Source organism: Serinus canaria, chromosome 4 (genome assembly GCF_022539315.1).
Source record: "Serinus canaria isolate serCan28SL12 chromosome 4, serCan2020, whole genome shotgun sequence".
In the NCBI taxonomy this organism is placed as follows: Eukaryota; Metazoa; Chordata; class Aves; order Passeriformes; family Fringillidae; genus Serinus; species Serinus canaria.
Genome location: NC_066317.1, coordinates 48,357,508 through 48,383,835, shown reverse-complemented (window position 1 = coordinate 48,383,835; position 26,328 = coordinate 48,357,508). Strand labels below are relative to the sequence as shown.

Genomic DNA, 26,328 nt, shown 5'->3' with positions numbered 1-26,328 from the left:
ACATTCCTTGGAAACAGGCTGATAGAAAATAAACTTTCTATTGATATCATTCCAGTTGAGTGAAGAAGGAAAAGGTGGGACTATGGGAGTCACTCAAAAAGAGTTTCATCCTTATCATATTTTGGTGGCATTCTTTTAGAAGCTTGTGTCTCCAAGGTCCTTTTTGCCTTGTCATTAGATGCTGAAGGAATATCCAAGCTAAATGTCTGCATTTCTAACCTAAAGAAAAATTTCATGCTCAGTCATGAAAATTCATGTGTCAGTCAGAACCCACTGACATCCCTGGGATATCAGATCATGGGTTGACACAACTTCTTTTAACCTAATGAGTCTGCATTCTTCATTAAAACAAATTAGCACAGTTCCACTAGAGTCAAGGCAGAGGTACTGTTTCACAGGGCTTCACAGCAGAGCCTCAAGCAATGTGACTAATATTAGAATTAAGTGGCTTTATCCCCTCTGAAACAAAACCTAGAAATGCTATAGCAATTAATGCTTATATAAGACCTTTAATAATGCATATACCATTTCTAAAACTTTTATAAAAGCCTTTATTCTAGGCAGTACAGATATGTACATATCTCAAAAAAAAGCCCACGTGAAAACATGCCTTAGCTCCCTGCAGCCACAGAAAAGTTCACATCTTATGACTACATGCATCTCTGCACACATTTGATACAATTCTCATGATTTTGTGTATATATGTGTGCAAAAAACCTGCAGTATGCCTTTTTGAAAATGTATTTGTAAATAAATATTTATTATATTTTTAAAATTTTAGAATGTTTATTTAAATTACTTTTACAGTTACTAAGCCATAGGAGTATAAGGGTGTTTTTTCCTTCATAACACATATTGCATGTACTTTGCCACATTGTCAGTCAGATGATAAACCCACAAAACACAGTGGGCCAGAAACAGCTTGTCAGAGCTTCCCCTCCTCACAGCTTCAGACTTTAAGACAATGGAATTGCACTGATGTTTTTAACTAAGTGTTTTTCTTTCCTGCTCTGTAAGAGAAGGGATAAATAATAAATTTTTTTCTGGTAGCCTGAAGATAAGCAAGTTAATTTAAACTACCAAGTATAATGTTTCTTGCTACATATTCTCAAGTACAAAGGCAATCCAAGTTTGCTCTATTGCTGTGACCTGTTTTTATTTATTTGGAGGACAAAGGAAGAACTTGGGGTCATTTGTTAATCCACAAACTTTTCAAAAATTATTTTGGTTTCATAAAAGAAAGCACAGATCTCAATTCTGAGTCTTCCTATGCACAAAAAGAGGGACAAAATGGAACAGAAGAGACAGAGAAGGTCCTCTTGGCTAGGGCAGTCTTGTCAGGCCAGTTTAACAGGGTTAAAAAACCATCCTAGTGTAAATAAATGGGAGCACTATAGCACGTGGCCTCACAAAGCATAGCCTGCAATTTATTGGACCCCAGACAAAATATACTATCATGCAATGCTGCCCTTGCCACTGAGCCCTACTGCTGTGTCTTCCCATGTATCTGGTACCTATGGCCATGGTGTAGCTGACAGAATTATCTGCTTCCCAGAGGTACTGTGGCACCACTGCTCCCTGCAGTGCTCTCACCTCCAGCTCAGGCATAGATGGGAAGTCAGAGCACCTAAATTAATCTACACATCAGAAAACTGATATACAATTGGCTCACAGTTCAAATAAAAAAATAAGAAGAGTATTATTATTTCAGATTTTTGGGGCTCATGTAGCCCAGTAACTTGTCTGCAGCAGTGACAAAAAACTGACCCCTGAAGAATAGCAACAATATGATGAACATAATTGATCTTTTCTGCAGGTTGTCTCCTAGCCTCCAACCATTTTCAGGTTGTCTCAGGAGACTCAGGAGTCTCCTCCAGCCAGATCTAGATTGCCCAGTGGTGGACGTCTCTTCCAAGTAATTGCCCAGTCTTCCCTTGAGTGTCTGAAAAAAATTGCTGCAACTGTCATACCCTTTGGTAAAGAGTTTCACAAATTCAGTGTTTGCTGCATGAAGAAATATCTCCTGTTGTTCTGAAAAGGGCTCCTAAAACCTTGTCTAACAGTCACTACCTCTGGCATTGGGAGAGACTGTGAATAGCTCACCCAAAACCACCCTGGATTTTATAGACCTGAATCAAAGAAAACCCCGTGGTGATCTCTGCCTGAGCCTGAGCCTACTCAGCCAGAGGCTGACTATCACATGTGTTTTGGCTGCTTTTTTCCAAGAGATTAGGGAATTTACTATAATGTTCTTGTTGCCCAGGGTCTCAGCACATCCTTGTGGCAAAACTTCAGCCCTCACCCACTTGCTGGACATTGAGCACGCTGAGCACAACACCACGCAAAGCTTGGTGTGGGCCACTGGTCTCAAATATTTAATTGTCAGAGTGTGAGTGCTGAATTGCTCCCTTCATGGTACTTTGCAAAGTACCAAAGATTTTGCTTTACCTGTTGTATTGAGTTTTGGATATTATACGTAAAATCCCCTCATTACTTAGGTGTACTCAGTAGATTTTCATTGTATTGCCTAACATCATATTTCCCTTCCATCGCATCATTCTGCCACATTTTAATTTGGCTTATGGCTTGCTTTCAGTTGGTTGTAAGTCAGAAAAACAGAACTTTTAATGGTCATCAGCATTGCAAGCACTCATATATTTATTGCTTCCTGCAAATATCTGTATGTGATGCTACTGAATAAGTTTTTCAGTTGCCTTCTGAAAGCAAAAAATTCATGAACTCAGTCAGCAGACTTCTTTAAAAGCTGGCTTCCTAAGGAACTATTTCTAATGCTCCGTGTTTTTGCTATTTTAACTTCTCTCAGTAAGTGGGCTGGAATGGAAATACTGCCTAATCAAGCAGATCCTGTTCAGGCAACATACCTTCAATTGATTTTACATCCATTCATCAGAATAATTTGCTTTAAAAATTGATTTTATGTCTAGCTAGTACACAAGCAAATATGTTTAAACCGGTACCCTGTGTTTACATGTGCACCATATGGCTACCTGGTTTACCTCTCATACTGGGGCAGGAGGGCCTTTTTAATTATTTACATCAGCTCATCATAACCACATCTGTAAAAATCAGCTTGGCCAGTCATATTCCTCACAGGTCTGTGAAGCATCCCAAAAGCATATCCTGCCCTGCTCACTATGCAGACCTTCCAGACATCTCCTCCCCTGCTGAGGCAGGGGAGGGTAGGCAGGGCTCCCCAGCCCTGAGAGTAAGTAATGGCATCCTGAAGAAGAGCAGCTGGAGCCAGGAATAAATATGTGCAGAATGGTGGGACAAATGTATCAAATACCTCAGGTTAATTGACAGTCGATTAAAGCTAATGCCTAGGAAAGCTCTCATGATATTGCAGACTCAGGGCTCAAAGTGGTAGATATAGAAGGCTTACATCTCTGCAACTTTAAATAGAAGATGCTGATATCTTTTCTCATTTATTTACTTACTTATGTTTACTATGTTCAGCGATTTTCCAAAGCAAATTTAAGATGATAGTATAGACCAAAAATAACTCCATGGTAGCACACTTGGGGGTGACTTGATCAGCATCATTTCTACTGACACAGGTGTTTCCAAACACCACAGTGGCAGCAGACACAGCAGAGGAAGATAATACTGCTGTAAAAGTGCAATGAGGTGATACCCCTGTGAGTCACCACTCATGGTCTTTCCCTCCATTCTCAATGATCACAGTACTGCTCTGGTTTCCCCAGGGACCTGCTGGAGGAGCACTTTTAAATACTTCACATAGCCCCCCCAGGATCCCTCTGAGAGAGACTGCTGGAGAAACAGCTTACACCTGAAAATCATTTATGGATGGGCTCATGGGTGGGCTTTGCACAGCCAGGGCCCTGGTTCTGTGGCAGAGCTAGTCTCAAGTTAGTAATTGCACATTTAGCATATTATGCAATCATTTATTCCTGCTTTTTTACAAGCATCAATTCTTCTGCTTTGTGATAGCCATTCCTTTTCTCACTGATTTCACGCACCACAGGAGCACAGGTCCTGTTGGCATCAGCATTCTCCCCCCAGCCTTGCCTGCCCTGCAGGAGTGACCCTGTGCTTCCTGGGTTAGGACCCATGTCCTGCTCAAGCCATGTTTCTCCTGGATTCAAATTACTAAGATCAAAAGTTCAGCAGGTTCTGTGCTCAATCATTCTGTTTATGTGTTTATTTGTTCCAGTAACCTGCCAGGTCTTCACAGGTCTTAACGATCCCGTGAGAAGATCCTTGACTTGTGCAAGCACAAACTGAGGGGCTGCTTTGGAGGGAGAGCAGAGATGAGGGGTCAGTGAAAGATCATGAAATGCTGTTTGGAGCCAGCAAATTGCCATTAAAGAATGCTGCCCACTTATGTAGAAAAACTGGGTGCCAGCCACTCACCAACCCTGTTATTCAAGTTCTGCAGCCTGCAGCAAAAGGCTCCTAGAATTAGCTCTCCCAATCTGGTGGTGAGACACCTCTGAAATGGGCTTGCCTTGGGGTTGGTAAATACCTGCTCCATGTGATTGGGCTAATTAAAAGTTTTTAGCCAAACAAACCCCTGTTTGTGAGGGTATAAGAGCTAAGAAGATTAGATGTTAGTTAAACTAGACATAACTGAGAAAACAAAGTTGCTGCTGTTAATTCTTAAAAATGCTACCCCGCATTTCACCCGTGTGCGGGTGAAAGGAGTGGATAACAAAATTAATAGGTGAACAAGAAGTCTCAGATGACAGGTACATCCCATCAGAAAAAGTTCTTCCTTGGATTCAATATTGTGGTGTAACAGGGGAATATATTTATTCTACACAGAGATGGCAAAACCTGCTTTAGTAAAAATTAGTCTTGATCGCCTGTATTCTTCTTGCAAAGGACATGTAGGAATTTTCCATTATTCTATAGGTTTACTACTATAGCTCATCGACTAAGCAGATATACAAATAGCCCCAGAAGCTGGCTAAGCACAACACAACTCCACACTTCGATCAGAAAGATTGTCTTCTACTACCCTGAGAAACTCTACAAGTCTCATTGTTGTACTGACCAGCTGGGAAGTCAGTGCCTCTCAAAGACTTCCTGCCTTGTCCTTCCAGGGGAGTCTCAGTTAAAAAGAATCAACTTCTTTGACATTTTCATAGGAATCAGAAGTGAACTGTTTTCTTCTTCCAGGAGGGAACTGCTTGCAGTTGCATCCCCAGTAAGAATAGGTTAGGGAAAATTTAACTTGATTCCCAGCATATTTGTGCTGAACTAATATTTCCTCCCTACAAGAAAAACCCCACAAAAAATCACAAACCCCAGGCCATTAGAGCCTCCAGACTCCTCCTTCTCCCCCTCTGCAAATAGATTCATGTCTTATGCTTGCTTAGAAATTCTTGACTTTATTCCCAGTGAAACTGTTCAGTTCAGCAGCAGCCAGCAGCCGTCTCCATCAGCATCTGCTGCTACCTGTCATTTTTGCCTCGTTTCACTCCTTCCTGGGCAGACATCCCATGGATCCCAGGTTTTTATCTTGATGGCTTCATCCTCTCTTCTACCAGCCTCATTCTAGAACACCTGCTAAAACTGCTAGCACTAATTATACTTTTATTTGAATGCAAATACTTTGCTTGGGGACATAATAAGTATACACCTGATTTTGGAGCCTCTGAAAGAAGGCTGTGGAGCTGATCAGTGCCAATGAGGAAGGGAGAGGTGTAAGAACTACCTCCACAGAAGTAGGTGAAGCCAAACTACGTCAGCGAGCGTTCCTAGGTGCTGGAATGGAAACCAATTGCACCTTTTAAGGTTCAGAACAGCTGACACATTTTGGACCCACATCATTTAAAATACCAGTTGCCCAAACCAGAAGGCAGATCATCACTGTCCCAGGCGGAGACCGAGGGTTAGGGTGAGCTCGGATGGTACCTTACACACAGCGTGGGTGCAGTCATTGGGTTTTGGCAGGTGACACAGCATCCTCCTCTGGAGGCAGCCAGCCCCCGGGCCAGAGAGCAATTCTGGGCACATTTGATTTACTAGCAGAGATGTAGCTAATGGGGAACAGAGATAGAAAACCAAACTCCTTATTTAACAAGTAAAATAAAGAAATCTTTTACATCTGGAAATACTGAGGCGGATGATCAAATAATTAGCACTGCAAGTTTGTACTGCCTGCAGCTAGAAGAACTGCTCTCTGTGGAAGCAGGAATGTGGTTGAGCCTGCAAAAATGTGATAAGGGATCTGTACCTAAGATTTTTGGATGGTCTACATACTCACAGGTAAGTTTCCACAGAGTTGAAGGAGCATTAAGGACTGGACTCCCATGGAAAAACTCCCTACTCTACCCAGCTGAGGATGGCTTGGCAAGCAAGTGCCAGTGCCACATTTTTACTCCTTCTGAGGAGGTGTAGCAAAACTAAAGGTGTAGAAACAACCTTTCTTGTTTTATATCATAAGTTGACCCCAGAAACAACAATAAGAAAAAGTCTTTTTACTTGCTTTTCTCAACCAAATAAAAAATCAATTTCAGTTTAATATTTTTCCCCAGCACTTTAGAGGTTCCTTCAATTTCCACATAAAGTGCTCACAGTTGAAAATTGGAAATACTTTCCTTGGAATTTTATTTTTATACAGATAGTCTGTTTTGCAAACTTGACCCAAATAGTTTTATTTTCACAAAATCTTCACTTTTGGTAAGTATGTAAGCTGTTTACACATATTTTTATCCTAGTTGGAATCCTGATGAGCTTGCATATTGTAAAGCAAAAAGTACAGGTATGGATTTCTATGCTGATGTTTCAACACATGTGTGGGCTGAGGCTGGCTGTAGCTATGAAATACAAATGTTGTATATACAGATCTTGCTGATCTAGTAGAAGTATTAAATAACAAATCTCCTGGCTCTCTTACAGAAGATGATTCAAGCAATCCATAGGTTCCTAGGCTGCTGCACAAGATCACAGCCTGATCACACGTGTATGATGGTATAAACAGATGAATAATAGCAACTGCATTTTCAGTCCCACCCACATTTCATCTTATTTTTTTTAAATCACATTACACCTACACACAATGCTTGGCTAAGACTGACAAACACAGACTACAAGAAAATCAATATGTTGTTTTCTGTACGTGTGTATTTTAGGAGGAAACAATACCTGGGATTTTTTTCCTCTTTTTTCTTGTTTTCATTTTCAAGGAAACAATTCTGAGAAAACAAGCGACAAAACTCATTAGTTGTTATGGGATTTCAAACGCTGAGTCCTAACACAAGTGCAGGTAAGATCGGAGACAGCTGACCTATTCCAAACTATTGCTGCCTGGCTTCCCCATTGGGCTGCTGTCAGCTCTGGCACACGCCATGACCTTGCCTCTGTTGAGAACTGGAAGAGCACTGGCCTTGACTTGAATGGCAGCAGGACCAAGCCCTGCTCAGCCAGTTTCACACCCTGCGTGTCGGATGTGCGTGTCAGCGTTACGCAACGCGGCGAAAAATGAAAACCTGTCAGGCACAGAACTGGTGCACTCAAGGACATACTGTTATTTGTCTTGCAGCTTTGCCACTCTACACTCTGCCTTGCCACAGGGGTTAACCATGTGCCATTGATAGTTGCCATGATAAAGTCAACCAAAACACTTCATTTTTTTAAACTCTCAGTACGTGATCTAAACTTTTGAGGGAAATGGCTCGCTTGGCATCAAGTTTTTACTATTAAAAAAGAATTAAACTGGGAAATTTACATTTACTTTTTCCAGTCTTCTTTCCTCAAATTTCCCCTCCTTTGTCCCTCAGCTAACAAAGCAGCAGATTGAATTCCCATCCCAATTCCTTTATTAATTATTTTTTCAACCAAGTGAGTAGGCATTGTAAGTTGCCAACCTTTGCTTTCTGGAAATTCTTTGGTGTATTACTGCATAGCAGAGTGGTGTGACAAGGATAAAGAGATTAGAAGTAATTTCATATAACTCCTTCTGTCAAAATCTGCAGAGGGCTTTTACTGGTAACTCTGAGTGTTGCTGAAATTCTTCATTAAAAACTTTCAATATATGGGTAGGAAATCTCTAAGCTCTAAGACACAAAGTAACCAAAACAGAGGGAGAGAAGGAATATTAAATCAAAGTCTGAATAGAGAGGGAATACAAAGGGGAAAAAAACCCCAAACCTCACCCCACTCAAGTACTACAGTAATAATGCATGTTATCTCCAGGGGGTTTGAGAGCAATTTAGCTTTGAAAGCCAGAGAGCCACATGCTGATTTTCACCAGTTTCAAGTAAGTGGGCATAACCTGTGCAGACACAGGCTCTCCTTACTAGCCTTAGATTGCCCAGGTGCCTGTGACCTGCTTGATGGTCACTACTGCCAGCTGCCTTGGCTCACACAAAACTCAGGCTGTGTTTTCCCTGTTTGTTGTATCAGCACACTTCACATCTGGCCTAGACAGGTGAGAACTGGCCAGTAGACAAAGAATGTTTCCTAGTGTGGTGGTCAGGTATTGCCCCTAGGACTGTCCACGGGAGAAAGCAGAGGTGAAGCACACAGAGAAGAAGGATTTAAATATGATCTGGCCAACACAGCTGGGCCAGCCTACAGACCTGATGAAAAAGCTTTAGAGATAAAAAGAGGGTGGTTTGCATTCTCTATGGTGGCTCTATTAATTGAACAGAGGAATGGACAGACATTAAATGATAATGTCAGTCCTGCATCTTTTCACAAGTTGCTATTGTGTTATAAAGCAATCACGAGGTATTGCAGGTCCTCCTCAGAGCCTGTGGCCTTGCAGCAGAACAGAGAAAGTGCAGATAAGCATGAGCACAGGTGCATGAAAGGGAATGTACTGCTCCCACCATGGATTAGGAGAGGAGTATAATTGCCTTGTCCCCTATTTGAGGTGCATACTCTTCTATTTTTTTTGGGAGGTCCTTTTCTCTCTTTGTGAATCATTCACCCACAAACATGTTCACACCTCAGGTTTGCTCAATGAAGGCTGTAGCATAATCTGCTGTGTTGCAGCCCACCCAGGACAGGAGTTTTCATCCTTATCTTCAGCCATTTGCTATGAATGAGGGGATTGCTCCGTGTGCTTCATTTCTGATCCCGGATTTCAAGCTGGTTGATTAGGGGATGTTTTCCCTCTGCTATCTGCAGCACCCAGTGCAACAAGTGTTCCTCAGTTGTCCATTTCTGCTTTGAAAAGAACCAAAACTTTGCCAATATGCACTGGCTAGGAAATGTAATGCATTCAGGTTTTGATCCTGCACCTTTCCTGAGTCAGCTTTTGGTATGGAGGGGAAGCAGCCCCTTTGTATAGCTGTGCATCAGCCCTAGGCTGCCTGCAGGTGAAATGTGAAGGAGAAACACAGCCCTGTGTGGTGGGCAGCCCTGAGCCCACAGTCCCATCATCTCAGTCAGGCCAATCTCCTGTTCCTCCCCTGAAAACAGCTTAATTTCAGGCAGCTATCACTTGTAACTGTCATCCACCAGGAAAGGGAGAGTAAAACACCACAACCGCACAGGGTGAAATTGCTACACCTGACTTCTGCCACCTTATAGGACACTTTAATAAACAGATCTCTAGAAGAGGTGCGCTGTGGTGGCCAGAGCCATGCTGAACATATCCCCTAAGGCAGGAAATGTCTAACCCTAGCACACCTAGCATGGGTAATATCCCAGTCCTCAGCACACTCCTCACTGTAAGTCTTCCTTCTTTACTCTCCTATCTGTTCTTACTATGCAGAGGACACCAGCCTCATTTATGTTTTCATCTGTTTTTTTCAGCTGCAATGCTGTCAGAAAAGAGGACAATTTGTTTTGCCTTGAGGCAAACATTAAATTTCTAAACTCTTTACCCCATTTTTATCATGAAATTTGGTGATATTTTCTAAATGAGATTGCACTCTAAAGCAAAAAAAAAAAAAAAAAAAAAAGCAACTGCACAATTTTGAAAAGATGGAAATAACACATCAACTGATTTGTGTACATGTATTTGTGACCACCCAAAACAACCTCTTAGCTTGACACAAGCCTATAGCTAGAGCTTGTTTACCCTTAAGAGCATTGTTCAGTAAAGATGACCTTTATCTAAGCAAGTTCACCTGTGCCTGGCCCTGGCATCCTAAACTGTACAATCAAAACTATGGCAAGCTTCTTCATTTATATCCTGTGTCCCTATTTTTTAGTAAATAAATATCAAATGGCTGTTATGCAGATTATTTCCTTACTGTTTGTAAGTATTTAAATATTATAGAAATGAGCACTACTAAAAAGCCAAAGAGTAATAAATCTCTCTTCAGAGCAAAGGAATTCAAGAGCATGAACCATTTACATCCCAAACAGCAGGAGGAAAAAAATTGAATATTTAAAGTTCATTGTCCACCCTTATTTTTATGGGTGGCATATGGCAAGGCTCCTTCAAAAAACCTCATCAGCACTGAATGTGTCAAAAAGCCACAATCACACTAAAATAATATATATAACAGAAGGCAAACTAGGATTGTGCAGGCTATAAATCTGGCACTTCATATTTTTATGAGCAGGATATAGCTGTGCATGGTTTCCTAAGCTTCCCTGTATTTTTGGTTTTTTTGATGAAAACTGAAACCCAACCCCAAATTCCATCATGAGGCATCCTACTGATGTGTGTGTCACCAGAGGGGTAGCACATGATATTTACTGCTTGGACTTCTGTTTCACAAAGGAACAGTCAATGACAAAGACAGGGCAGCAGCAGAGAAAGAAGGAAGAGGCATGAGTGGGGTACTCCTTACAGCTTCTTGAGGGAAAGTTGGAGCAGTGAAAACCCTTGAATTCACATCCCAAAGTACTTTGGCTTGGGCTGCATCAGTCACCTTGATGACTTGCCCTTTCTTCTGCTCCTGCCCTTGTCCAGTAGCAGTGTCTCAAACTCTCACATTTCCTCCCTCCTGTCATTGTCTCTAGCCCTGAGAACCCCTGCTTGGCTGGCTCTGAGTGCAGCCCCCCATGTCAGACCTTGCTCCCAAATGTACTGTCTCCCTGCCCAGCCACTGCTTCTCAGTCATTTCTGAGTTATCAAATCCTCTTTTCCATCAGCCTTCTGACTCTTCATCAGCTTTTCAAGGCAGACAGTGGTCTACTCTCTCCTGCCTCTTTGTCTCTCTTCTCCCTCTTCCCTTCCCACCAGGCTCAACCTGTTCTTCAGGAGCCCCACAGCCCAGTACCTGTTTTTTTGCTTTATCTTTGGATGCCCTATAGACTAGTCCTGAACACAGGGCAGAGAATCCAGCAGGCTCATGCTAGAACTCTGACTCAAGTTTTCTCAGAGTATAGGCAGTGTCAACAGTGGGTTCAGGGACTTGGAAGTTAAAAGTTGAAGTTTCCAGTAAACACGTGGAAACTCAGTATTCAAAGGCTCATATCCTGCTTTGACCACTCCACAAGAGCTACTTCCCTGCTTGAGTTCAAGTACTTAGGAAACCTTAGGAAGAAGTTGCAAAGGTTTGCAAAAAAGCAAATTCTCTAACTTTGATTTTCAGAAATTGTCAAGCACTTTTAGGTTAAGTGACTCTTGGGTCTCTACACAGGTAAATGCAGAACAATTCACAGGCCTCAGGTATCTTGCCATGCAATGCAAACGTTTGCAAAATCATGAACAAATAAAAATAGTCTCCTATTAGAAAATGCTGGACGTTCTTATTAACCAGAGTTGCTCTGTCTTCCTTTAACATCTGCTTGTGCAATGGAAACTTCTGGATGCTCAGTATTATGCACTTGGAGCAGTTACAGTCCCAGTTCTCTGTAGGTTATATTGTGTGGACACTTTTTTCCAGAGTGGGCTACAACAGTTATATCTACTTATCAACACTAAAGCTACAGGCCCTTTAGCAGTACATTTCAAACTGCCTTTTCCAAACCAGTGATCTGAAGCAGAAACCTGGGGCTTGTCCCACCAGCATCCTGGGGACTCCCAGATCTCCTCCGTCCCTGGAGTTTCACAGCAGGTGCTGCTCACTGCTCTGTCGCAGGACCTTGCTCTCACTTCACAGGGACACAGCTGGATCATGAAATGCTGGCAGTGACCCCTTCCCATCCCTTGACAACCTGTGCCATTGCAGTGATTTATAGGTTCCCCCTCACTCCAGGGCTGTGGGACTGAAGGAAGGGGAGCTGAGGCCAGGAGCCCAGGGGCTGCCAGAGGTTCGGGTTAGGTGTCCAGCTGTGACTGGCACCTTCCCTCATCCTTCCCCAGGACTCGCACAGCACAATGGCCCAATCCTATCAAAATGAAGGCATGAGCCAAACACAGAAAAGTCCCTGAGATTTGCTGAAGTTCTCCACAGTGGCCATAGCAGACCTCACAACCCGATGGGATGTTCAGCTATACCAGCAGAGACCAGCAACCACAAAACAGATATCCACAAAAACCACTGGACTGTACCGTTGTTAACTCATGTGTGTTATTTTCTATGGCAAGGCAGGGACATGAACCCAGGTTTCCTAAGTTTTATACTGGTGCTTTTCCTGAAAAACCAGTCATTTGTATACTTTTTGCCTCTTGCCTGGCTTGTTCTACACCCTGTTGCACATATGCGTACAATAGTACGTGTGAACTCAGAAGAAACCTTTCTTTAATAGTGATTGACATTTGCAGGAGCTTTAAGAATGCAATGATTTTGGCATCAGTTCATTTCCAGGTAAGGATTAATGAACCAATGTGTCAAATACCACCTGATGTTCTTAGTTTGAAAAAGGCCACGTTTCAAAATGGCAGCAGCTTTCAGATTTTTTTTCAAAAAGATTGTGCTCTGGATTGGAAATAGGGAAGCACAGCAAGGATTGCAACACAAAACGGACAAGATTAGATGAAGAGGAAATGTGATATAAGTGGTTTGTATCTACAGAAAGATGAACAAAATTATGTTCATCTCACAGTGTTCATGTTACAGTGCCTGATTTAGAAGGCACAAAAGCAGTGTCCCCTCATCAGAGCTCAGGCAGAAGCTAGGCCCTCTCTGTGTCTTGGTATTGTGGCTGAAACCCACATTCAAATAATGTAGAAAAGCAGTGAAAAGGAAAGTCTGGTTCATTCACCTTGTCTGGCATTCAAAGCTCCTGATGTTGGCCAGAAGGGGGTTTGCTTTTCCATGGTTCTAACATCTCTACATCCAGCTGTTTGTAAGGATGCAGAGTGGGTGGTCTGTGGAGCACCAGGGCACACACAAGCCAGTTCAGAGCATGTATCCTGTGCCAGGATCCCTGGCCACAGTGCCAGACTCACTGACTGACACAGACAGAGCGTGCAGAGAGCATGGAGACCCAGAAACTGGCACCAGTGCCAGAAGGCAAAGGTGAACCTCTGAAGACGGGGAAGCAGTGAGCCAGCTTTGAACACAGAACTCTGAAAGAAACTTGCATAGCAGGAACAACTACAAGCTTATCTAATCCTCTTTGCACCAGCCTCAGCTCTGCAGAGGGGTTGTCAGACCCATTTGTGGGTATTCCTGGGGTACAGGGGACAGATAACCTTGTATCCACAGTTACAACACAATTACAGCTCCCAAACTGCAGCAGGATTGCTTTGGAGTAGAACAAAAAAGAGAACATACAGTTGCCTATGTATTAAAAACATGAAGGTGCATCCAGAGATACTATAAACTTACACCCCAGCTTACAAACCCCCTGTTCAGTCCATGTCTTGTGTACTGGCAGAAGAGTTGAGGTCTTTAACTGATTTTCACTATTACCAGTACGAAGCTTTATTGACAACTTGACCTTCTAGGCTTACAGATGGATGGCATTTTCCATAAAATTCAGTTTCTTACACTGCCTATGGGTAAGTAGACCTCACTGTCAGCAATTTGGCTTAAATTTCCTTTGAATAACCTGTATTTTTTACACAGTTTATTTACTTAGAAAAAAACCCTGCTGTATCTGTTGGAAAAAACAGAGGCAGAGATGCTTCATGCTTCACCTCTTTTATATATGTAGTGTATTCTTTAACAGCTCATCTCTTGTGGTACTCCTCAAGGATATATTTCTCGTATACAGAGGGAGAGAAAAAATATGACACAGTGGGCAAAATGATCCCATAAGATCATCTCCCTGAAACAGAGATAAAAATTTTAACTGACCGTGCTTTAGGAGTTGAAAATCCAGCACTGAGACTGATTTGTGTTGATACCTCTAGTGCAGATACTGTTTATACATATGTACAAATATACAAATATAAATAATAGATTTTCCTTTTAAAAACAAACAACCCAAAACCTCAGTGATCTACAGATGGAAATGCTAGGATTTGACTCAGATTTCAGTCTCCTTGGTAAAGGCCAATGAGATGGACACCACAACCTGCTCTCAGCAGCCCCACAGCCCAGGGACTAGCAGGATCACTGTTAACACCTCTCAAATCCCTGTGTTTTTTTAAAGGTGCCTCTCTTCCCACTGGCACACCACCATAAACCTATCTTTGGGAGATGACAGGAATCAAAAAGGTGCTGTTGAAACTTCAGATAATGCTCTAGACAGAGGAGGGGGGAAAAGCCCTGAAACTCTTCTGTAAGCAAAATGCTTCCCCTGGGCTTTTCTCACTCTGATGGGAAAGCCAACAGACAAGACCACCAGTGCCTTTGGTTTAGCAATACTTGCTGTATTTACTCAGGGCTTCTGGGACTTCATTCCATATTCCTGTAGGTTTTATACAGTGCCCTGTATATCAAGCAGACAGTGTACCTGATAAACTTCCCCTGAGGCAGGTGACCATGGGAATGGCCAGGAATTTGTGCAGGAATTTTCTTACTTAGACTCATAAGGCTAGCAAACAGTAAAAACTAAAATTGTTCAGCAGTCATTCTTGCTGCTTACCAAAAGTGTAAACTGGCAGACAACTCCCTGCAGAAAACCAGAGCTTTCCAAGAGAAATAGTGACCATGGGAAGACACCTTCTCACCACCTCCAGCAAGGACCTGCAGACACCTGTGGTAAAACACAGGTCAGAGAACAGACCTCAAAATATCAGGGAGGGCTCCTGGTTGGCAAGGCAGAGAGGGGCAGAGCAGCACAGACACAGCTGCATTCAAGAGATATTGCCTGTCTCAGCCCCTCTTCCCGCTGATCACACACCATGGGAGGCAGAACACTGTGCTGACATCCCAGATACCTCTTGCCACCCCTGTGGTGCTTAGGAAGATTTATTCTGCACACGTACAGTCTGACCTGTGACTCACATTGGTAAGTTGAGACTTGGGACTTCAGTATGTGGAAGAAACATGTAAAAGCCTTTTTGTTTATTGTTGCTCAATACAATTATCCTCTATGAAAATCACATTTTTTCCTTCTGTGCAGGACAGCTGTGGCCTGTTTGAGCCCTGCCCGGGCTGAAGCTTGCTTCTGGGCCCTGGGGTTGTGCAAGGCCACTGGGTACATCTGCAGCCACCCTCAGCTTGGGTGCACAGGGTGAGCAGACAGCTTTGTCAGTAGCATCTACTCATACCATTTACTTTGTAAACACTGACTAAGGCACCACAAATGGCAGCAACAGCAAGCACATTCAGATCTCCTTGACCCAGCCAGAGGCATCTCCACGTTCATCAAAAATGTGCACTCTGTATGTCAGATAAGTTGTGTCTTTTCTTGCCTGCTTCATGAGGCCAAGAAGCTAAAGGCAGAGTCCACCTTCAAGAGCCACAGATTATAGTCCAGTCCCAAAAGTTTGAATGCAGTCACCAATTAAGTCTAGGTCTGCTTGCAGCCTTAACTGTGACTATGCTCCTGTGAGCTTCCCGCCGTATTAGTGCTACCTTTAATGGAAATGCTAATGACAGTGAAAGGCTTCCTGTGAGGACTAACACTCACATCAGGATGGGGATAGTAGTGTGTGAACTCTGGTGAAATTTCAGCATACAGTCAACAGAAATTTTACTGCCAGAAACATGGCCTTAAGTCATGGTAATAATGTTAATATTTAATTGAGGTGAGTTGAACGTGCTCTTTTGTTGCAAAAACATCTAGAGGACATGTCCCTGCGTGCATGATCGTGTTTGACTCCTTCTTCCCTCCTTGCCTGTCATGATTTTTTCCCTGCTCTGGCTCTTCCTCCCTCCTCAGCCACAAGAGCTCCCACAGTTGCACCCTGCATACTGCTCACGCCTCATACCCTCTGTTTGTCACCCCAGCACAACTTCCAGCTTTAAAGACCTCTTAGTCTTTAAAGAGAGACCTCACAGTCTCTTCATAATTCCACCCTTACAGGTCCTAAAATCTTGAGCACAGCTTTCAAACCCTAATAAAGCACCTCTGTCTCAGCTTTTCTGATCTCAGTTGGGGATCAGACTCAGTGAGCTGACCTTTTCCTCCCGTCTCCTTCCTCCTCCACCTCATCCTCCTCCTCCTCTTTTCAAGGATTGCTCATTTGTCATTTTTTCCCCTTCCCTTCTCTTCCCAGCCCCGAAAATGTCTCCTCTTCACCCAACACCTTCCTCCTTCGGTTTTGATTCCCTGTTTTTCTCTTCTTACTGCAGCTGATTTATGCTGATGACCCATATCGCCCTCTTTGTCACGCTACATCCATTTTACCAATTCTGTTCCTCTTCTGCCTGGATCCTTTTCTTTTCCTCATTAAAAAAGACTGTTTATTTGGCATGCACTGTCCAGAGGCTATCTACTGCTGAGTTTTTCCTGCACTAACCTACAAGTGGTCCCATTCAGCACCATCCATTAGCCTCCCCCATTATTTCCACCATCCAGCCTTTTTGCAATTTCTGTTCCATCAACCCTTGTGACTTCTGTTTTCCTTTTAGCCCTGACCAAGTTAAATTGCAAAATTCTCCCAACATTTCAATTTTCTTCCCCATAATATCCAGCCCAACCAACACCCCTCAGTTGTTTCTCTTCTGCTAGAAAGGTTGAAACACCGTTTGCTGAAAGCTCAGCCATCACTTCCAGCTACATGTGGATAAAGCAGAGTCTCTAATACTGCCCCCCCCTTCAAGGAGTACCCAAAGTCTCTTTTCTCTCCTTTCCACAGTGACCATTACTGCTCTGTTTGCAGGCAGGGCACAATTTTTGTTTGGGCAGCCTTTCTTTCAAGGTTCAGCTAAGACCTGTTGATGCTTTCTGCATGCATGTCAAAGACATTGGCTATTCTATCTGCCCTCAAAACTTAAATGCTTGCTTAGAGTTTCACCCTCACATTAGCTCATTAATGGTGACATTCCTTTTTGCTCTTTCATAATTTGATCCACTGTTGATCTACAGTCTTGATCCATTGTTTTATCTTCCAAATATTATTTCAAGAGTCATTTTCATAGCTTTGAATGTACCACTCACTTTCTCTGCTCCTGTTGATCCTCTTTCCATCTTCTAACAAATAAAATAGAAGGTCCTTACACACAATACTTGCCCAGGCAGGCAGAGCTGAATAGTACAACCAGGTGTCTTTTGCAGCTTATGAACATCCACTTTATGCTTCTCATCATATGCCCTTCTGTTTTCCTTCATCATTCCTCACTGGGACTGCTTCCCTGGTCACAGCTGCAGAGGATCTTCACCCACCTCTCCTAAATTCCTTCTAAAATCTCTCCCTTTCTGCTGAGATAGCCCAACAGCAGCCAGTCTGCTGGCATGCTGCTCTGGCTCTGCACCCAGCTGACCCCTCACCATTTCCTTGAGCTCCACCTGCATCCATGCCATTCCTTGCCTCTCAGCAGCTATTTTGTGCACAAACCCCACGTGGCTGTGGCAGCCCGTCGGCTCCGCCTGTATGAGCAGAAACACCCAGGTCAGGAATCCCGACTCTGTGACACAGCAGTCATAAATGACATCTTAAACGTTACTGGGAACTCAACTTGCTGAAACTCAGCCTACACCCTGACTTTTGGTGGAGCTAAGTTTCTCTGGTAAAAGACCAAAAGGAAGGCAGAAGCAGTACCTCAGATTATTTCTATGGCACAACTCCAGCCTATCCACTGGGTACTCAAAAGGCCAAAACATGAAAGCAAACTCTGAGCTACATCACTTGGGGTGTTGCTTTTCCAGAGTAAACCTTCCAATGGCTCTCCCATTGGTAAATGGGATAGAAAGCCTCTCAGTTGTTAGAGGCTGGTTAAGCTGTAGTCCCTTTGGAAATACATGAAAGTTACTGTTGTCACATTATTTTTGGTTGAGGATTCTCATGCCTTTGTAGTTTCTTTCCATCTCATGGCAAATAAGCCCATCTGTGCTGACTCAGTCTCAGCTTTATGACCTACCTAAACAAAAGATAACATCCAGACTCTAAGCATATTTTGTAAAACACACTTTAAAAATATCAGAAACCTCTTTCTTCTTTTCAAATAAAATCTTACTTGGGATCAGGGCAAATGAAAGCCTGGAAAGGACAAAAATGCCCTCAAGTATCAGGTAGTCAGCTCTGGAGTTACTAAAAAGTTGCTTTTCTCTGCTGAGTTTACTGTGTCACCAAAGCCCTACCAGCCATAGCTATACAATGCCTGCATTGTCTCAGCAAGGCTACTGAGATGTTCCTGATCTTGGCAAGAGCTAGGTGTACCCAGAAGCATTTTATTGAAAAAAAAATCACTACAGCAGAAAGAAATATTATTTTAGGCCTCATACTGGAAAGATAAAGGTCAGAGTCCTTCCCTCTGCTAAGGGAGCAGACAAAAATATCCTGTTCATGGGATCCACTTTACAAACTTGAAAATTGCACCTAAAAATCCCCTTATGAAACAAATTTCAAAGTGACTACAATATAAGAAAGGATTTGTTGGTTTAAGTCAACAGTAATTTGGAGATTTCAACTTTGTGACAAAAGAGGCAACTACATGCAGCCATATACAAGCATGGAGATAGTCTCTTTATACTCATTATGTTAGATCTGCTTCCTTGCTACAAAGCAAACCTGATCTTTATGTTCACCTTTATGTTCATCATTGATTTTTTTTTTTTAAACAGGAACAGGATCTGCCCACATTTCTTCACAAAGAGCACATACTTGCCCCTACTAAATTTTTCAGTAAATCATAGCAATATCGGTTCAGGAAACTACACACAAGTGATCAGGGCCATTTGAATGAAAAAGCCAAGATTACCTTTTTGTTTCACCCATAAATGTGGTGTCACCTCTGCTGGAGTTTGTCATCCTAGCAGTGCAGTGGGCCCCTATGGTAACCCAACAGGTACTCTCACACCACTCCAGGGTAACCCCTGGCCTTCTTTAGCTGTCAGATGCTCTCACAGCTTTCACAGAAGAGGGTGTAGCATTTCACAGAGTGCTAGCAAAATGAGAGGGCTCTGCCATGTGGAGGAGGCCAAGACTCCAAAATGTGGGAAGCAGCAAAAGCAGACCCCAGTGGCAGGGATAACTTTGCTGAAGCCAGGCAGGTGAGGGCCACACAAAATCAAGGGTTTAAACTGACCAAACTGACAGAAACAGTATTTCCTGAAGGATCTACCATCTCCACCGCCTATATTAAATATTTTTATTACAGTGTTTTCAACTTTTAAAAAATCTGTTGTGTTGAAGGCAGCACATTCTTTTATTTTCTAAATCTTCAAAGGAAGATTTTTCATCCTCAGCTGCAGCAGGGACACTCAGAAATTATTAGCCACACTATTTACATGCCAGTCAACGCCAAATATTTCCCTAGCAACACTGAGGGCCTGGAGCCTGTGTCTCAGAAGAAGTCAGACCCCAAAAGCAGCAGAGGGACTCTCCCCAGGCTACGAGGTGAGGCGGGAACAGCTGCCCTCAGCTCTCGGCGGGATGCACAGCTTTGGAACAAGCCCGGAGAAGAACCTCTCTCAGGACGGGAATATGCAGGGGAGTGGCGGGAGAGAGAACGAATGTGCAAAAGGAGTGTTTGTCTCGTGGTTTATCTCGCAGACAGCAGTCTGTCAGCTTTAGCTTCGAGCCTGCCGGACACCAAGCAGCGGCCCATTCCTGCCGTTATCTCCACCTCCTCTCTGAGAGTGCATGCTGCCTTCCAGCTTTCCAGCTGTATACCAGGCTCCGCTTAACACCGCGGGCGACCTCTGGCCCCAGGCCTGGCAGCTGCGCGGGCTCGCACCGCACCGCACCTCACCTCAGCGCTGCCCGCGCCTCTCGAAACGCGCGGCTCCCCTCGCATCGTGGGAGCTCGGTCGGACTGGGAGAGAGTAGTTGCGGGCTCGTCCAAATTACCCTTTGCACAGTCTGGGAGACACATCAGGGCACGGATACTCGGCTTGCGTTAGCCTCAGGCAGCTCATTTCAGCCCCGTCTAATGCTCCTGCCTTCTGCCGGGTCAGCCCAGTTGAGCCGATAAAATTTAGTAGGGATTTTGCGACCTGTAAGGTCCCAGCCCATCTTTAACCATTACAATAGATTGGCTTTAGCTCAAAGTTTTATTTCAAGCTCCTGAGAAGAAATGAGCTGTGCAGCCTTACCTCTAAAAAAATTTTAAATCTGCTGCTTCTTTTAACATGAACCCTAGTATTTCTCATCTAATCACGCATATCTCAGCGTGAAGAAGATGCTTGACCTCCTGAGGGATACATGTATTCTAGATGGTCTTCAGAAACTTTTCACAGATAAGACCCCATTCTTATGCTAATGTCTATAAGAGATTGGCAGACAACAGGCTCTTGTCACCTCCCTGTCACTTGTGCCTAGGCTCTGTGTACAAACTATAGCATTTTAAGTGTTCAAAAAGAAAAAAAACAGCTATGAAATGAAACACTACTTACGAAATTGACTCCAAAGACACTAGGCAAGTCATGCTGTGCTTTTTCTTTGACATGGAGAAACACATATTTTAAATTAAAACTCTCAGATCTGCAAATCACTTCTCAATCTGTTCTTTTTTAGTACCTGCCTGTGCCTCTCACCTGTCATCTTTCTTCAGAATCACCAGAAATCTGTCAGTTGGAAAGAGTCACCAAAACTCCACCGAAAACCTCTGCAGTTCTCTCCACTTGCCTTTCCCCCGTAAAAATACTTTAAAATGTATTTTCTGAGTGAACTTCTGGTCGCTTACATTGTCAATCCAATCACAGAAGAGTAAGTAAAATCCAATGCACAGCTAGGGACGGAGGAAGTGCAGAGCAAACCGAAAAGCGACGGTACCTACCTGGAGCCCACCTCAGCGCCCAGCACCATTCGCAGCAGCGGCAGCGTTTTGGGGTAGCGACCTTAATGCATTGTCCTTCCTACCGCGCTGCTAAGTGAGAGTTGAGCAACTCCCTGCACTGCTGCTTGGAGCAACAGCTCTCCCAATCTCAACCCCCTCTCTTGGCTCCTCGCTTCTTTGCTCGGATTTTTTTTTTTTTTTTTTAACAGAGTTTTTGAGCACTGAAACTTGCAATTAGCACCAGCTAAGCCAAAGCCCCTGCTCGCCCCTGCCCTAAGCCGCACATTCCAGGGCGCTGAGCGGGGCGCTGAGCTCTTTGCCGGCACCGCGCAACTCCTGCACCCCAGACCCGGCTTTCTGCCTGCAGACTCGATAAGGCTGCAGGAGCTCAGCAACACGCAGTGAAACTCGGACAGGGGAAAAATTGGTCTCTAATCTCCAGCCTGGGTGGCTTTTATTATCCTCCTCCCCCCCTCCTCTCTTTCTCTCCGCACTCACAGTAGCAAGGTTGTCTCCGGACTACTCCCTGCCTTAAACTCACCAAACCAGATTTTTACTCCCAACACCTTCCCGTAAATGTGAACTGAAATTTTACCCTGCTTGCTGAGTTCTGGCTGGCTGAGGGCCAGCCAGCATTCCTGTTGTTTTAAGAGGGCAGATTAAAAAAAAACAAACCAAACAAACAAAAACCCCAAAAAACACCAGCAGTAAACCCCTCCCCCAACAAATAAACAAAAAACCTCAACCCAAACCCCAAAAACAAAACCAGAAACAGAAACAAAACAAAACAACAACAACAAAAACCCCCAAAAATCAAACCCCCAAAATCCAGAGAAGAAAACTTGGAGAGATGCAAGGGCTGGAAGGAAGCAAACTTTTAGAGCAGCTTTACTAAAAATACTGTGAGAGGGAGTGATTCGCATTTATCTCTAAAGGGCTAAAACAGTGATTTTTTTTTTTTTTCAGTGTCAGTCATGAGAAAATACTCTTAGCCATCTGCCTCCTTCAGGTGGATGGATATTTAAAAAGAAAATAAACCTCTGGTACTCACCTGAAGGACGGCAGCAGGCATCAGCATAGCAGGGAGAGGAGCCTGCACCTTTGCCTGATCGAGTTACCCCGGGGCAGCGGTAACGCTGGTTTAAGAAGTGCCACATTTTACACTTTTCTGACCTAAAGTTACATGTGGTTTCTAGAAAAGGAACAAAAGAGAAACCAGTTTACACAGACAAAAAACAGCAACCAAGCCTTCTTTAAACTCCGTGTGATCCCTCTGACCGTTGTCTGGAACGCTTAAAGAAACAATGAAGCAAGACTGTAAACTTTCTTACCCCCTTTTACGTTACCTGTCTGCCTGGCTTAGGGCTTTGATGTATTGAAACAAAGCACAAGACCTGTTTAGAGTAAATGAAAGCAACCAACAGAGAGATCTAATTCTGACTTGTGACTAAACAAACTGGAACAGGAAGCACACACCAGATTTTTTTTTTTTAAAGTAGTAATTCCTGCTAGCATTGTCATGAAACAGAAAAAAAAAGGTTTTGCTTCTCCCTTCAATCACTTTTGTTCAAATGCAGGAGTTTTTCGTGGTGTTTTTTTGTTGTTGTTGTTGGGTGTTTTTTTTTTTTTTTTTTAATCTGGAGAGCAAAAACCCAACCAACCAAACAAAATCCCAAAACAAACAAGCAATGTTGCATCTGTATATGCAAATATTTATCAGAGCAATATTTACCACTAGTGGTGACCTGGAGATATTATTCATCTGTCTGTTTCCCCATGTAGGTCATTTGTGCAACTGATTAGTATCATGACCCTCACCCCAATTAACATCCGGAACTGATGAGTAGACAGAGGGTCTTCATCTAGGCTAGTTTAAGTCCCCAACAGTAGATTAGAAGTCCTGCAAGTTAAATTTTTAAAGAATAAAAAATATTGGTGCTCAAAAGTAGTGAAATAAATTGATTTCCATAATTCTTCGTAATTTAAAAAAATAAGTATTTTTGTTCTTAATTAATTCTTAGCAATTCCTAATTGAGAATTCTTCTTAATTCTTCTTAATTTTTAGGAGATTTATTCAGAGCTGGGTACCCGCTCTGCTGCCTTTTTTCTGTGATATTACCTATACTTTTTGAAAGAAGTTTGTCCTTCTAAACAATTGTAAATCTAATTTTATTCTTTTTCAAGTATAGAAAAATCTCACAGGTTTTACCTAGGCAAATCCACATTCACTCCCAAAGAGAGTTTTGCTGCAGGTAGAAACCAGTTAATCAAACTACTATTGGTATAATATGTAAAGCTCACAGTCAAATGTTGCAAAGTTCAAGTTAACAGTGTGTTCTCTCCAAATTATTGCAATTCAAAAGTTGATAAAAGCGTGATTCCAGTTTTAGTAAATGCATCAAGAGCAACAACAACAAAAAAATCTTTCAGAACTTACCTGTATTAATGAGCAAATAATCATGGGGAAAATTTTCATTAAATACTTGAATTTAAATGGGAGTTTAGCATTAGCAGCAAATATTATGCAGTTAAATTCTTCAAGAAAAAATAGCCCAGAATAGTAAATAATAATCCAGAACAGTAAATAATGAGGGGTTTAGTGGTACAAAAACCTCTTAAGTTTTCTTTAGTACTCTTCTTTAAAATCATGACCAATTCACCCAAAGGGAGGTTTTCCCATAGAATCCTCATCTGATAACTTTGCCAACAAAGTTCTCAGGCAATCCATCTCAAGCAGAGAGAACCTATGCTCCATTTGCTCCATTTAGAGGAGCAAATTGGCTTTACTGGCAGAAGCAGTTCCTTGCCAGGGTGTACAGATTACTTCTAAATGAGCGTGTCTGTATCACAATGACCAGTACAGAAAATGGAAAGACATGTGAGTGCATTGTCCTGCATGTCCAGAACACAGGTACACTACCAAAAGCCATGGTTGCACCACTGTGGTAAAGTCAACTATTTTAAGGTATGCTGCTAAAGGTGTAGTTCTGCCTGTTCTACTGACTCTGCACATGTGCTTGTGGGTCTTACCTCTGAAAGCCAGTTCATGCCTTTCTGGTGCAGGATGCAAATATGTTTCTTTGGAAGATACCAAAGGTAGGAAAGAGTTTGGCTTTGTTCTTAATTCAGTTCAGCTGCAGGTGAAGTGTGTGACAGCAGTAGAGGTTGTCTAGTTAGATCTAATCCCTGGCAGTAGCTCATCCAGCAATTAAAATACTCCTTACTGCTCACCATCTGTGTGAGGAGACACATTCCATGGACCCAGGTGAGACTGCAAGGCACCACATCTGCCTGCATACTCCTGCAGGTGTAGGGATGATCGTGACACATCTGCTCACAACTTTTTAATGGACTTCCAAACTTTGGTGAGGAAAGTAAATTTTACCTTTCTCATCTGCCAGCAAAACAATAGTGCAAAACCTCTACTATTTATTGCTTGTGCTTTACTCTGATTCACAGATTCCAGATCAAATAACAGGTAATGTTGCCAGGTTGTTCCTTAAGTGCAATTTCTCAGCACAAAGGAGAGTAGCAATTCAGGAAAGTCTCTTCTTGACCACCAAGTGCTGAATCTATCACAAGCTGAGATAGGATAAAAGCAGCCTCAACCATTAGTTGTAGGAATTGTTGCCATTGAGGTTCCAGGTAACCTAAAATTAAACATTAGATCTAACTGATAGAATGGCAATCTGAGGCATTTTTGACACAAGGATTATTTTTCTCCCTTTTGTCCCAGCTGTCCAGCTGACAAAGTGTTTTGAGGCATTGTGAGCTCCTTACATAGGAAGGAATGAGTGACCCACATGTAATTTGCTGCAGCACTCTCCAGTCTGTGTGTTAAAATGAAAGAGCAGTCACAACCCTCCAACATGGAGAAGAAATTTCCTGTTTCTCTGCCAAGCCATGGCAGGGTTTCTGACCAAAAGAAAGAATTTAATGAGACCATAGCAAAGCAAATTAAGCTAAGTGCAGCATGATTAGGCTGTGAACACTAATCCAAAACTGATCTTAAAATTGCAATAAAAAATGTCAGGAGTTTTGGGGTGTTTTCTGGAAGGCTGTGTCTTCTGAACTGTAATTTTTCCTTCTGAATATGGCTTATTGTATTATCATTTATGTGAAATATCTATTGTAGAGTTTGTCACTCCTGCCCAATAGCTGACTTCACTGCAGCAAGAAAACTGCATGTTGAAAGTTTGGTGACTGCATTTCATTAAGGAGATTATGGCAAAATGTTTTTTCACCCCCTCTCTCTAATTGGGAAACTACGAAAAAGGGAGAGTATGTTACTCAAGAATGAATTTCTAATTATCAGAAAAGAAATTAGAGAAGTAGAACACCTGCTACTTTTGTCAAAAATTAAAAAGCCTTTACTTCAACTCTAAATTTTGTTTAAGTTTTCTAACATAGAATGTTTCCTACAACAGGTTAAACATTTTAATATAGTTCAGTAATCAAAGAGTCTGTAAATAAGTCTGCAATCATACAGCATTTGATTTTTCCCAATTAAAGCTGAAGTTTCAGAGTGAGCATTTCTGATAGTGGCCTGTGAAATCATGTCCCTCCCTACATAAAAGACCTCAATATGCTTAGTCTGTAACACAGCACCTTCATCTTCAGAAAGATCTTGTTTTCTTTGTGATGCTTCCATGAAGTCTGTTTGTGATCTCTGTCTCTGTGGCTCCCCCCATCATCTCCTCCCAGTCTGTACCTCTTGCTTTCCTACTGTTTGAGGTTTACTCAGCAGTGGGAGAAGGCAGTAGCAGCCCAAAGCCTGGGATGAGAAAACATGAGTAATGCTCAATCAAAGGTGGCCAAGGGCCCAATCTTACTTTTCATTTTGCCCTATCATGGCACCACGGGAATATTTTAAGGAATCATTTCAAAAATTAGTTTGATCTCATGGAAGTTGGTTTCTGACATCTGTCACTCAGTATTGAAGGAGATCCTGTACCAGAGTGGGCATTAGAAACAAAAACAATCTCCAAATTTAAGTAGTGACCCAGAACTTTGATGGAAGTCAAAGCAAATATAAAGATAACCATAATTTTCTGCTGAAAAAAAGTCTTTGGGCTTATGTTCTCCCAGGGTTAGATGGTCAAGAACATGAAAACTGAATATTTTTACAAAAAGTGTTACTTAAATTATTCAAAAGTTTCAGAAAGAGTTTTAAATAGAAAGAGGGTACATTTAGACTAGATTCTAGGAAGCAATTCATCACAATGAGGGTGTTGGGGTACTGGAGCATGTTGCCCAGAGAAGTTGTGGA

General features: G+C 42.6%; 1 protein-coding gene across 2 annotated transcripts in view; it reads right to left on the bottom strand.

Moving 5' to 3' along the window:
- The window catches only part of RBM47 (RNA binding motif protein 47), a 76,029-nt gene extending 53,528 nt beyond the window's left edge, over nt 1-22,501 (bottom strand). The window contains exons 1-2 of one of the 2 annotated variants that reach the window (XM_018925814.3): nt 22,406-22,501; nt 22,111-22,251 (exon numbers count right to left, since the gene is read on the bottom strand). Coding sequence is in view for 1 of the 2 variants with exons in the window: in XM_018925808.3 (XP_018781353.1) it covers nt 21,060-21,088 (29 nt within the window). In the remaining variant the exon portion in view is untranslated. Of the gene's footprint in view, nt 1-21,059; nt 21,589-22,110; nt 22,252-22,405 lie in introns of those variants that run through there. The other variant, XM_018925808.3, reaches the window with a different exon arrangement.
- Between the last annotated feature and the right edge of the window lie 3,827 nt (nt 22,502-26,328).